The sequence below is a fragment of the Pelophylax lessonae genome (assembly GCF_965119305.1).
Source record: "Pelophylax lessonae genome assembly, chromosome: 11".
Classification (NCBI taxonomy): Eukaryota; Metazoa; Chordata; class Amphibia; order Anura; family Ranidae; genus Pelophylax; species Pelophylax lessonae.
The window spans coordinates 189,063,324-189,078,022 of NC_138778.1; the positions used below are offsets into that span (position 1 = coordinate 189,063,324).

Sequence of the window (14,699 nt, forward strand, 5' to 3'; positions counted from 1 at the left end):
TACAAAGTGTGTCTTGCCTACAGTCAAGCATGGTGGTGGGAGTGTCATGGTCTGAGGATGCATGAGTGCTGCCAGCACTGGGGAGCTACAGTTCATTGAGGGAACCATGAATGCCAACATGTACTGTGACATACTGAAGCAGAGCATGTTCCCCCTCTTGACTGGGCCGCAGGGCAGTATTCCAACATAACGAACCCAAACACACCTCCGAGGTGACCACTGCCTTGCTAAAGAAGTTGAGAGTAAAGGTGATGGACCGGCCAAGCATGTCTCCAGACCTAAACCCTATTGAGCATTTTGGGGTATCCTCAAATGGAAGGTGGAGGAGAGCAAGGTCTCTAACATCCACCAGCTCCGTGATGTCATCATGGAGGAGTGGAAGAGGGCTCCAATGGCAACCTGTGAAGCTCTGGTGAACTCCATTCCCAAGATGGTTAAGGCAGTGCTGGAAAATAATGGTGGCCACACAAAATATTGACACTTTGGGCCCAATTTGAACATTTTCAATTAGGGGTGTATTCACTTTTGTTGCCAGCAGTTTAAACATTAATGGCTGTGTGTTAAGCTATTTTAAGGGGCCAGCAAATGTACACTGTTATACAAGCTGTACACTCACTACTTTACATTGTAGCAAAGTGTCATTTCTTCAGTGTTGTCACATGAAAAGGTAAAATATTTACAAAAATGTGAGGGGTGTACTCACTTTTGTGAGGTACTGTATTTCTCGAATCTAGTTCATATAGTCACTTCCATAAACACAGCTTTATCCTACTAATAGACCTTTCAAATATGCATCTCATATATGGACACTTACGTCGGATCTCAGCAGTGGCGTACTTTGGGATCATAGAATCTATGGTAAGTTCTGGGTGAAGAATACATCCATGTGTGTAGGCATCCATAGGCAGATTTTCCAGCAGCTCTCTGTATTGGAGGACCCTGGAGTGTAGAAGGCTTCCAGATTCTGGTATCAACTGAGGAATAAGTTCTGAAAATGATAAACAATAACTTGTAAATGTAGACCAATCACATATTATGAATCTTAGTTCTACATATCACTCAGCTCTTCCCCAGCTCACTAACTAAGACTTCTTTTGGGAAAAATACCTTACCCTTCCATAGGGGTAATGTGCAAAAGAACGGTCAAAAGTGAAACATACCATATTTCCATTGATGCAGCAAATAGAACCATGCTTTATAAAGACCCTGGCTGTATCCATTCCATGCTGCTGACTCCTTTCGGCATTCGGAATGAAATGGATGGATACATTTTACTTTTTGTAGCAAAAAGCTTTAAAGCTTTTTGTAATCAGCATGATATGATTCAGAACAACAGAGAAAGAACTTTAGTAAAACCAAGCAAATAACTTCCAAATAAACTCATCAGGTTCCCTATCATGGTCCCTCCTTACTTCGGGTTCCTTTTAATGTCAGAGTCCACATCAGACTCCCACCTTACATCAGGGTCCCCATCAGAATCCCCCCTTACATCATGGTCTACAGTAGGGTCCCCATCAGAATCCTCTCTTACATCAGGGTCTACAGTAGGGTCCCCATCAGAATCCCCCCTTACATCATGGTCTACAGTAGGATCCCCATCAGAATCCTCTCTTACATCAGGGTCTACAGTAGGGTCCCCATCAGAATCCCCCTTACATCAGGGTCTAAAGTAGAATCCCCATCAGAATCCCTCCTGACATCACGGTCTACAGTACGGTCCCCATCAGAATCCCCCCTTACATCAGAGTCTACAGTAGGATCCCCATCAAAATCCCCCTTACATCAGGGCCTACAGTAGATTCCCCATCACAGTCCCCCTTACATCAGGGTCTGCAATACGGTCCCCATCAGAATCCCCCTTACATCAGGATCTACAGTATGGTCCCCATCATAATCCCCCCTTACATCGGGGTCTACAGTGAGGTCCCCATCAGAATCCCCCTTACATCAGGGTATACCATATGTTCCCCATCAAAACCCCCCTTATACCAGGCTCCCCATCAGAGTGGAGACTGTACACTTCAGCTGGGGGCAAGATACAAGCTTCTACGCGGAATGGGAATGTGTGGATTAGACAGAAAACTGGTTTGCCGCAAAGGGGGCAATACCAAAAAAATGGTTCGATACGGAAAGCCCTACCCTCAGGGATTGGTGTAGCAGAATTTAATATATATATATATAACATGGAGTATCTGGGCAGTAGAGAGGAGGAACAAGCAGATAGTTTTTCAAACAAATGGAGAAAATGGGTAGATTAAAAAAAAACTATAAATATACAGAAATATGGGTGGATTAGGAGGGTGCTTGAAGACTGTTGAGTTAAGGGTCTGGTAAAGTATGTATCTCTGTCTTCATTGTGACCATAATACAAGGTCCTCCTTAAACAGGGAGCTGCCTTTGATATTTACGAGTGTTACCTTACTCCTTTCCACCCCTTGCCATGGTTAGTGGAGCAGACAGGCGCCCATAATTTAGGCCTTTACCAGCCTTAACAGCTGGCTGCTCGCAGATGGCATTTAAAAAAGCGAATTAAAGTGTGATCATAGGCTCCGCTCCAGATGCAGACAATTCCAGAAAGACACATAAACCACGCTGGTCTGAAATATGCATGCTGACTGTGTTGTGGAAAGGTGCTTAATGTACAATATATTAGAATACTATTTAGATAGGGTTGCCCATTAGATTGTAACATCCAGAAAGCAACAATATATTAGATGTTAGTAACAAACTCTGTATATGGAAACCCTAACAATGAACTATTATTTGCTCAACTTTGGGCTGTTAAATATACACTGAAAACATTGTATTATATCTTTTCAATAGGAGCAAAAAATTCCTGTTGATCCTGACAGAAATCTTGTGAGCTGATAACTTCCTGTGCACTTTACTCTTGTTGGTAAAATGTCAAGCAGTGTTTTCTGTATTGTTTGCCTGTGTGGACTACTCAGCACCTCCCCCCTATGTTATGGAGGAAAGGAGAGGGGAGGCCATTGTAGTTCTGCCCTGGGTTGACAACGCTGCTCCTCCATAGACACATTACGAAGAGTGAGTGTTGTCACCGTAGGACAGGAAATGTGTTATCAGCCAGATCACGAGGTGAAATAAGAACAAAAAAAGCCAGACATAAAGAAAAAGAATGCACCCACCACATCTAGGGATTGGTAAGCTGCAATATATTATTTCTCTTTCATTCACTGACGGACACCGCTCCATGTCTTCTTAGACCCTTGGACTTATGCTGCTCTTACTTAAGTAGTCAGGACAAAGCGGAAACAATTTTGGCTACGCCCCTGAGGCGGTCCCAGGGGGTATACCATCACTTCCTGCTATAGGACTTCAGTTTTTTCTGCCTTGTCAGGAATAAGGACCTTGCTCCCTGCTGGGATCTGCGGTCCTGGCATTTTTTCCTTTTTACATGGAATGTTTTATTTTCCTTTGTTATTTTCTGTTCCTTGGAAACTTCCTCTCAGGGAAGATCTTCTGTCTCAGGGACCAATCTTCCATCCGGCTTTACAGTCGCTGGCTTTAACGGCCTGGCTATTGTAAGCCAGGTACTGAAGCACAGAGGGCTGTCTGAGTCGGTAATTGCTATGCTGTTGAAAGCTAGGAAATCTACTTCTAGGAAGGTTTATCATCGAGTTTGTAAGGCATGCATTACTTGGTGTGAGTGTCTGGGGGTTTCTCCCCGTTCCTTTTCTGTGTCTCGCCTGTTGGAGTTTCTACAACTAGGTGTAGATCAACGTTTGGCTCTGAGCACCATCAAGGGCCAGATTTCCAACTTGGCCATATTTTTCTAAAGGCCGCTGGCGGCGAATTCCTTGGTTCACACTTTTGTGCAGGGGGTTCGCCATCTGGCTCCTCTGGTGCGATCCCTGGTACCTCCGTAGGATCTCAATTTGGTACTGTCGGTACTTCAAAAGCCTCAATTTTAAAGTATTTCGTGAACTTCCTCTGCTCACTCTGTCGCAGAAGGTGGCCTTTTTGGTCGCTATTACTTCTGCACGTAGGGTGTCAGAGTAGGCTATGCTGTCCTTTTGGTTGCCTTACCTGGTGGTTCACAGGGACAAAGTTGTGTTACGACCCTGTCAGGCATTCCTTTCTAAGGTTGTCTCAGGGTTTCATTTGAATGAAGATATTGTGTTGCCGTCTATATGTCCTAATCCGAAACACCCCAAAGAAATTGCTCTACACTCCCTGGATGTAGTTCGGGCAATTCGGGTGTACCTGGCGGTGACTGAGTCGATTCGGAAATCCGATTCTTTGTTTGTTCTTACGGATAGCCCTCGCAAGCGGCAGGCCGCATCTGCTGAGACCATTTCCAGATGGATCAGGCGGACGGGGGTGCAGGCCTATTCCATTAAGAGCCGGGTTCCTCCTTTCCCTGTCAAGGCGCATTCTACGAGGGCACTTAGTGCCTCCTGTCATCAGGCATCAGTGGTCCAGGTGTGCAAGGTGGCTACGAGGTCGTCTGTACACACATTCACAAAGTTTTATGATGTGGATGTACTTGATGCTGCGTTCGGCTGCAAAGTTTTGCAGGCTGCGGTTGCAGAGGCTCCTGCCTCTTGAGGGTGTATTTTTTCCTGGTGGTGAGCTCCAGTTGTTCCTGGTTGAGCTCCTGTTTTACCTGGTTGGCTATGTTTAGCCCTTGTTGGGAATTATATGCTGTATTTTTCCAACCCCTTGTATTGACACTGCTTTGGGACATCCCAAGGGTCTAAGAAGATATGGAGCTGTGTCGGTCAGTGAACGAAAGAGAAAAATTTATTTTTGTCTTACCGTAAAATCCTTTTTTCTGAGTTTCACTGAGGGACACAGCACCTGCCCCTCTGTTGGGTTTAGTTATGCATTCTTCTGACCCTGCTTGTTACAAACTGAAGTTCTATAGCAGGAAGTGATGGTATATGTCCTGGGACTGCCTAAGGGGCGTAGCCAAAATTGTTTCTGCCTAGTCCTACTCCTGAAGAGAGAGCAGCATAAGCCCAAGGGTATAAGAAGGCATGGAGCTGTGTCCTCTAGTGAACCTCAGAGAAAAGGATTTTACGGTAAGACAAAATCAATTTTTTTGTGTTCTTTGGTTTAGATACACTGTAATTTGCATGTTTATTACAGAATTTAATTGGAGTTGTACATTCAAGAATAAGTGTACTTTTAGTTGTGCGATAAAAAGGGAAGAGGGCATACCACTGAGGATATATATATATATATATATATATATATATATATATATATATATATATATATATATACACAGTAGCTCACAAAAGTAAGTACGTCCCTTACATTTTTGTAAATATTTTATTATATCTTTTCATGTGACAACACTGAAGAAATGACACTTTTCTACAATGTAAAGTAGTGAGTGTACAGCTTGTATAACAGTGTAAATTTGCTGTCCCCTCAAAATAACTCAACACACAGCCATTAATGTCTAAAGCACTGGCAACAAAAGTGAGTACACCCCCTAAGTGAAAATGTCCAAATTGGGCCCAATTAGCCATTTTCCTTCCCTGGTGTCATGTGACTCATTAGTGTTACAAGGTCTCAGGTGTGAAAGCTGGTGAAGCTGGGGTTTGGGGGAGGGGGGGGCTTGGTGAACGTGTGTTTACCAGCCCCCTACCTGTAGTGCGGTGGGCCTGTGGCCACTGACAGCTAAACTGATCGCATAGTAAACTAAGAGTTTACTATGTGTCAGGCTAAGAATAAATTACGGCCGATCACAAGTTCACCTCAGCTCTGCTGATGCAAAACGGACACAGCCGCTGTTCTCTATGGGGTGGTCGGATGGAAACGGGCCACCTGTCCATTTCCATCCGGTCTGATCTCCTAGATGCATGAGGAATGGGATCCCCATCCGTCTGTTTTGAGTGGACAGGATTGGATCGGAAGCAGGCAGGTGTAAATGGACACTTACTTTACATCAGCCTCTCCATAGAAAACAATGGGTGGTCCGAATGGGCCTGTTTGAAAAACGAACAGGCAGACCTGATCGGTCTGCTTGTCTGAAAGAGGCCTAAGGCTTTGTTCACGCCAGGCATATACACAGGTCTGTGTGCATGTCCTTGAGCTCACACTGTCTGCGTTTGGGGTCCTGCACCCACACCCCGGATGTTGGATTGGGAAAAGCAGCTATGCCTGTGCAGCCGTTGCATCCCAATTGACATAAATGGGGCTGCCTGTACAGGGATGCACGGAACACCCTGTGCAGGTAAACATGGCCCTCCATGGGCATACTCTTTAGTATGCCACATGTGAACGATGCTTTAGTAGTATTTAGCAGGAATTTTGCAAGTTATGTTGTGTTTATGTGTACTAGTAATGATTTTAGTGTATTTTTTGTGAAAATAGCGATTTGATGAAAATGTGCGCAATTATTGCGGGGCCCAAAAAATCAGTAGCACTTTTTTTTATTCTACAGGTCATATGCTTTCAGAAAATGTCTGGTTTGAGGGCCGGTTCACACTGGTGCAATGCCAGACATCGCATGTGATTCGCAACGTATTGCTGTGCAGATCACATGCAATGTCTGTGCGATGCGAATTTAGCCATACAAAATGTATGACTGAATTTGCATCGCATTCGGACCAAACTCATGCAGGACCCTTTTTTTTGTCTGCAGTAGAATCGGATCACATGGGTGTTCACATCCATGCAATTCGATTCCTGTCCAAAATCACAGTTCGCACTGCAATCTGCAAACCGATCTAGGGGTGTCATTAACTTTGTATTGACACTCCCAGCAGTTCGCATAGGGCAGTGTGAACCGCCGGTGATTCGAGTGCGATGCGGGAACCCACACTGAATTCGCTGGGTTTCCCACATCTCATCAGTGTGAACCGAGCCTGAGGGACCTTTCATATTCTGAAAGCTGCAAGTGAAAAATGGTAACCTCTGGATTTTTAGAGTAATTTTTTTTTTTTTTTCAGTTTTGTGTACATTCAGTTTTCACCATTTTTCAAAAAGTACAATTTAAAATGTACAAATATTTGTTATTTATTAACTCAATACAGTTTTAACTTTTATATTTAGTAGGAATTTTGTACATTTTACCATGTATGAATCCACTATTGATGATTATAGTGTATTTTTCGTGAAAATATTGTTTTGGCAAATATCGCTGTACCTCAAAAATCAGTAGCACCTTCTTTTTATTCTACTGGCCATGTGCTTTCAGAAAATATATGGTTTGGGGGGGGGGGGGTCTTTTATAAACTCTGTGAGTGAAAAACCTACAGATTTTAGAGAAATTTGGTTATTTACAGATTTGTGTACCTTCAGATTTCAACATTTCGCAAAAAGATGCAAATATTTGTTATTAACTCAATACAGGTTAAGCTTTTATATTTAGTAGGAATTTACCAGGAATTTTGATAAAGTTGCTGTGTTTGTATCTGCTATAAATTATTTTAATGTATCTTTAGCGAAAATATTGATTTAATAAACATTTGCACAAATATCTTGGGGCCTTAAAAATTAGTAGCACCTTCCTTTTATTTTACTGGTCCTATGCTTTCAGAAAATATATGGTTTGGGGGGGGGGGGGCTTTAACAAACTCTAAAAGTTGTAAGTGAAGAATGAAAACCTCCAGATTTTTAGAGTGTGAATATGGCTCTTTACATTCTTGTGTACATTCAATTTTCACCATTTTGCAAAAAGGCGTAATTTAAAATCTACAAATATTTGTTAACTCGATACAGGTTAAGCTTTTATATTTAGTAGGAATTTAGCAGGAATTTTGTGAAACTTGCTGTGTTTATATATGCTAAAAATGAATTTAGAGAATTATTAGCGAATATATAGATTTGGAAAACATTTACGCAAATTTCGCAGGGCGTTAAAATCAGTAGCACCTTCTTGTTTTTTTTTTTCTATAGGTAATGTGCTTTCAGAAAATATATGGTTTTGGGGGGTCTTATACAAACTCCGAAAGCTGTAAGGAAACAGTGAAAACCTCTAGATTTTTTGAGAGATTTGGATGTTTCCATTTTTGCGTCTGTTAAATTTTCACTATTTCGCAAAAAGGCGCAATCTAAAATTTAGAAATAGTGATTATTTATTGACTCAATACAGGTTAGCTTTTATATTTAGCAGGCATTTTGTAAAATGTGCTGTGTTTTTATCTGCTAATAATGATTTTAGTGTATTTTTAGCAAAAATATTATTTTGATGTTCACAGGTGCTTCAGGTCCTATATAACTTTCTGTAGGACTCATTTCTGAGCTTGCTCTTTCTTGAGCTTGCCACCTTTTCGCTTGCTGGACCTTGACTAAGTGGTGAGGTAAATACCAGAGTTTAAAACAGGAGATTATAACTATTGATCGACCGATATCGTTTTTTTTAACGCCGATACCGATATTTTGGTCATTGGATATCGGTATCGGCCGATATTGGCCGATATTTTCGGACATTAAAAAAATGTTTTTCTTTTTTTTTAATGTCTACAGGTACTGTGGTGGAGGGATCTGGGGGTCTAAAAGACCCCAAACCCCTCCTCTGCACTTAAAAGCATTCAAAACGCCAAATTTAGCTGTTTTGAATGCTGTAAGTTTTTTTAATTCGGCGCCGCCAGTACCCGGAAGTGATGTCATGTCATGACATCACTTCCGGGTACTCGGCGCTGAATTTAAAAAAATGGAGACCCGGTCAGAGCCGAATGCAGCTTTGATCGTGTCTTCTCTTCGGCGGCCCTGTAGGTAGGATGCCTGGGTCTCCCGGTTTGACGGGAGACCCAGGCGAGCCGTGGGAGGAGGGGCGTCCCCTCCCGCTCCATGGAATGAGCCGCATCAGTTGTCATTACAAGACAGCTAACCATCGGCTATGGACGCCGGTACTGGGGTGATGCCTCTAGCTGCAGGCATCACTCCGGTACAGCACTTTCCTGAAATATCGGCAATATCGGTAAATCTAAAGGCCGATTCCGATATATCGGGGAAAGTGCATATCGGCCTAGTGTTGCCGATAATCGGTCGATCACTAATTATAACACGGGTCTTCAAGACTGTAAGTAACATCTCAAATGTACTGTTAGTAGTATTATTGTTGTAATAGGGAAAATGTGTGCTAGCCAGATTAAAGGTTTTGTGCAGTGCACAGTGTGCTGCATGTATACAATAACAGAGCAACCGCTCCAGGATTGAAAACCAGATCGGTCTAAGTGGATGAGGGAAGGTAATATATCTTCTAGCCTAGTGGCCAACAGTTTAGCATAGATTTTAAGGTTGTTTTTTTAGCAACGAGATAGTTTTAGTTTTTTTTTCCCTGTCCAAGTGTGACAACACTCACTGTACTGTATTCATGCATGAGCAGTGTTGTCACCTTAAGACAGGACTACAAATGACTTCCCCCTCTCCTCACCTCCATACCATAGAAGAAGTGTCCTGTAGTTTACAGAGAGCTGAGAATAACGCTAAAAGTCAATAAAAGGCGAAGGGCACAGGAAGCCATCAGCCGACAAAGTTTCCAGAAGGATATTTTTACACTTTTTCAAACAGATATCACAAACCACTTTCGATGGTATATTAATCAGACCAAACAGGGGCAAATACATTCATTGGTAGAGTTCACATACACTTTAAAGGAAGAGTTTGGGGTTTATACTCACCTCTATGCCACAGCATTGGTGTGATGCCCCCATCAGCTCTAAGCCTGAGAACTGAGTGATCACATGACCACTGATCGCTCAGTTTCCATTCTTTTCAGAACTGTCATTCATTGCTCTCTGCTCTGCACTCTGGAGCATCGGGCTGGAGAGGGGATGAGTGCAGCTTGCGTCGGCTCTCAGCCATGCACTGAGAACTGGAGCCAGCTGTCAATCACACAGCTGGGTGCATTCTGACAATATTGTTGGGATCCTTCTAAAGCCTGGAGCAGCTGTGTGATAGCCCGCAGTCAGCTAATTCTGGGTCACAGTAGAGCAAAAGTGAGGGCACTCCTTTGACCCACAAGAAAATTATGGCCAAAAAAGCTTTGGCCATACTTTTCTTTTAATTTTCCATTTGAACTGGAGTGTACTTTAAAATTTTTAGCCTCACAAAAACACCTTTTGTCTTCTATGCTTCTGTTCTGAGGTAGCTGTGAGGTGCACTAGAATCTACCATCTCCTTGTAGAGGAGTGCCTTGTATTTATAGATAAAAAAAAAAAAAAAAACTATGATAGCCCTATAACATTCATTAAACATGTCAGGTTTGTATACTAAAACCTTTGCACTTTTCAAAAATGACACGGGATGAGTTGTGCCTCTTGAGGGTCCAGCTGCTGGTGCACCAAATTACCTCCGACAAAATTGCTCTCCACATAGTCAATGATCTTGTTGTAGTCGCTGATGATGTGATCCCCATGAATGACCACCGGTACCTCCTCCCCAAGGTTCAGACGCATAAACCATGGCTCTTTCTGCTCTGCCAGGGGTAGGCTAACATCACGCTCCTCACAAGGCAACCCCTTCTCCGCGATCACCAGGCGAATCTGGAACAAGTACAGAAGAAATTGGCATTTAAATGGGATTTACAGTTTTTTTTTTTTTTTACACAGTCTTTATCAGCTGCTTTTTAACACTACACAATAGTTGGGCTTTGCTGCTCTTTCCCACAGTGCAAGCCTCTGAGTTGGCTGACCTGATGAAAACCATGCACTCCCTGTGTGGCTGATATCTTATCTGTGTAGCTGTTAAAGTAATTATTGGGGCCTCTTTCAGATAATGAAATTCTAAAAGAAACCCAAACACCATCTATTTATACATAGAGCACCGTTACACCTACAGAGATCAAAAAGTTGTTGAGGAAATCATTGGGGGACGAGAGATCATACTAATATAGACGGAGATTTATACCAAAGCGATTTTCGACGTCCTTTGAGAAAAGGGGTCATACCTTTCTGGGGAGTGGGATGTGAGCCTGTGGAAAAGAGGGAACACTTTCTTTCTTTGGTGGCACTTTTTTCTCTTCACCAAGGGTTGAATTTTAAGACACAGAGCACAACATTTATGGACGTTCATTTTTTTTTTATATTTTATGTATGTAGTTTGTTTACACATTTAGTGTTTGGCACTATTGATTATGGTCTTAAGAGCGCGGTCTCCTTTTGGAATTGCATTTTCAGAGCTTTCTTTAGCTTTAAGACATGCAACTCTTCTTGTACAGTATGTATTCCTTTATAATTTATTTATCACGTTATTTATTTATCAAATTTTTTGGAATTGCGCAGGTGTAATTGTAGATTTCACTCTCAGATAATGCTAGTGCCCTGGCTGTTGCCTTTTTGACTTTAGTACCTTTTGAGTTGTTGACCCAGAACATGCATACTTGTTTTAGGCCAGTGACTCACAGTATTGAAGCATACATGCCAGGCAACTAACATTTTTAGATTGAAAGGTCAGCAATGGTATCATACATCCTTCTCCCATGACAGCTTTAGTTTAAGTATTAGGCCCCTTTCACATGAACGTTCCGATCAGGTCCGCCTGTCCATTTTTCACACAGACCCGATCAGAACCTCCTCTCTTCTCTATGGAGCAATGGGTGTACACGGACATGTGTCTGTTTACACCCCCTACATCCAATCCAATTCTCTCAAAACAGACAAGTGGAGATCCTTTCCATTCAGTGGATTGGATGGAAGTCGTGTGTAAACAGAAAGGAGGTGTCCATGTCTGCTTTGCATAGGTGGAGCTGGCACAGACTTGTCATCTGTCTGTTGAGCGGAGATCAGCGGACAGATCTCCTGCTGATCAAGTGGATCTCAGGCAGAGTACACCACGTGTGAAAGAACCCTAAAGCCTCGTACACACGCAACGATTGTTGGCCGTGAATTTTCGGCCAAAGTCTGATCGGCCAATTGTCGGCTTGTTAGTATGATGCTTCCGACAACCGACTGCGACTTTTCGGCCGAACAAAATCTGGTGTGCATGCTATAAAATTTTTGTTGGCCGTCAACAGAACGGCCGATTTTCCATCAGTCAGTACAGATTTCGGCAGACAAAAATCAGATGAGCAAGACTGGGCATGCTCAGAGAAGAAAAAACACATGGAAAGTTAACCAGCACATGACATTACTTCTGAAGTTGGTTGTTGTTGGCCGAGAAAATTCGTGTGCAGTACAGAGCACATTTCAACCAACACAACACTGGACAAAAGACGGCCGATCGGTCGGCCAACAATCGTTGCGTGTGTACGAGGCTTTAGCCCCTGTTCATATCAGCGCGATTTGACAGGTCAAACCACAGCCTATTGCTGGCCTTTGCGGCGCCACACCAATTTCCAAAAGTAGTTCCTGCACTACTTTGGGCGACTTCAATAGACATCTGTGCATAAACCCGCACAGATGTCTTTCAAGTCCTCCCCAACGTCGAACTAAAACGCGGCTTTGAAAACGTGCGAGTAAGGGTGAAGATGCACAATTTCAAAGCCGCGTTCAATGTGAACGAGGGCTTAAAATTAAACTAAAGGCAAAACTTCTTTTCTTTTCATTTTGGGTAGAGTAAGGAAAGGTTATAACTACTGTGCTTTTTTTTTTTTTTTTGTTCTTCTGTATCCCATCGGGGAGATTTTGCCCTAACAGGAAGGGAGAGTAAATCACTTTCATGTGAGGGAATCCCTGGTTGTCCCAAGAACTAGTGTCCTCATTGAAAAATATCACCTCTATTCCTGCTCTGGGGACAACCCAAAATGTAGGATTTTCTTTCAATAATAAAGATAAACAGGGCAAATAAAAAGGGTGGATCTGCCTAATGGAGACAGCAATAAATACCTGACAGGGGTTCTAATCCCTCCCCACTCTATACAAAAAACTTTAAAAAAATAAAAACTTTTGCCTTTAGTTACTTTTTAACCACTTAAGCCCCGGAAGATTTTACCCCCTTCCTGACCAGGGCCTATTTTGCGATTCGGCACTGCATAGTAATTTTAGTAAGCAATCTCCCTGGTGGCTAACATACAAATCTCTATCTTTAATACAAAAATATATCAAAGCAGGCGCGTGAAAAAAGTCACATAAAATTAAAGGTATATGTAAACCCAGACACTGAAATCTTACACACACACTTAGGCACCATTCACATTAGCAGTTTGCCGCTGTAGATAGCTTCTCAGAGGAGTTGAAGTGTAACTGAATTTATAGGTATATTGTACCATTCATCGGGAGATTTGCCATGCTGCAAATCCCAGTGGTAAGAATCTAATTGCTGGGATTGACAGCTGTGTATGTCTAGCCATGAACGCTGCTGACACCCTGTCATTAAAGTATATGGGCTCAGTGGCCGTTGCTGTCCTTGCAAATGGTGCTTTATACCTATAAGCTCAGTTACACTTGAACTCCTCTGAGAAGCGATTTGCAGTGAATTGCTTTTCAGAGGGTAATTGAAAGGCTGCTGGGAGGTGATATGTCATCCCCTCACTGCCTATTCTAACCCTCAAAAGCCTGCACCACTGTGCCACCACGGTTTATTATAACCACCACTGGACACAAACTAGGCCTTATAAAATATGCATTTACCCATACATGTTTGTATTATGTCTTTAATTTGTTAATGTGCATATTAAAAAGAGTTTTTTTTTTTTCTGTATTTTGTTTTAGAGGGAATTCCAGTCCTGCTTTTATGATTTAAATTCCTGCCACTGTCTTTGTATTATAACAGTCCTTATAAAACTTCAAACCCACATATTTGGTAAAAAAAAAACATAGCACCCCAAGATGTGACTGATAGAAAATAGTACAGGTATGTTATTGTAACAATGTGTCAGGGTGCCAGGAAACCAGACCACATGAAGATGCAAGTAAAATTAAGCGATTTATGCAACGATAAAAATCGCACAGCAAGAGAGAGCAGCAAAATCAAGAACAGCCGGCGTCAAGTTCGGAAGCGGGTAGTCATCCAAGCCAGGATCAAATCTCGAACAGGTAGTCATCCAAGCCGGGATCAAGTCCCGAACAGGTAGTCATCCAAGCCGAGATAGAGTCCAGAAGCGGGTAGTCTGCCAAAGCCAGGTCGTCTGCCGATGTGGAATCCAGAGCCAGGAAGGTCATCAGCCAAGCCAAGTCATGCACTGAGAAACCACAGAGACCAGAGGACTGCTAGCAGTAATGCACCTTGGAGCACAAGTGCAAGGGCAAGATCAGAAAGCCATCAGGTGATATATATAGTCAGGTGTGCAACATCATCACTAAGCGATGCCCAGGCAGCAGCTAAGTGATGATGCAAGCAGAGTTTTTAAGAGCCAGCAGTCTGCACATGTCCAAGATGGCTGCCAACAGGAAGGTAAGACTGACACAATGCGAATTGAAAAGTGCAGGTTTACTAATGCATTATCATAGTTAATCTTTATTGCAAGAAGTTCCTTTTTTCTGCCACAAGATGGAGCTTTATGAATTTGGATTAATCATCAGATAAGACGATTGCATTTTGGGAGTTGTGATTCCAGCCAGAAAGAACTCCAATGTTAAACCAACCCAAAAGGATTTCTAAGACTTTTTGTATGGGAGGGGTTAAATAAATTAGAAAACCCGGAAAGCCAGAGGGGAGTCTGGGAAAGGAGACTGGTGTGTGAGGAAGTGCAGGCCATGTCTGGGAGAGAGATCAAGGAAAAGACTGTGCTTTACAGTAGAGACGGCACCTGTCAGTTCTGGAGAACTGGTGAAACTGCTGCCATCTGCCAAGACAAGTCTGCGTCCATCAGCCGTGTGCGGGAGCCAGCGATCATCCTG

The 14,699-nt window shown here is 42.7% G+C and overlaps 1 protein-coding gene across 1 annotated transcript in view; it reads right to left on the minus strand.

Annotated features, from left to right (window-relative positions):
- Positions 1–14,699, minus strand: part of GDAP1L1 (ganglioside induced differentiation associated protein 1 like 1) — a 75,139-nt gene that overhangs the window by 23,690 nt on the left and 36,750 nt on the right. Inside the window, exons 2-3 of the mRNA XM_082272977.1 lie at positions 10,274–10,466; positions 815–988 (exon numbers count right to left, since the gene is read on the minus strand). Of these exons, the coding sequence (XP_082129103.1) occupies positions 815–988; positions 10,274–10,466 (367 nt within the window). The remainder of the gene's footprint in view (positions 1–814; positions 989–10,273; positions 10,467–14,699) is intronic.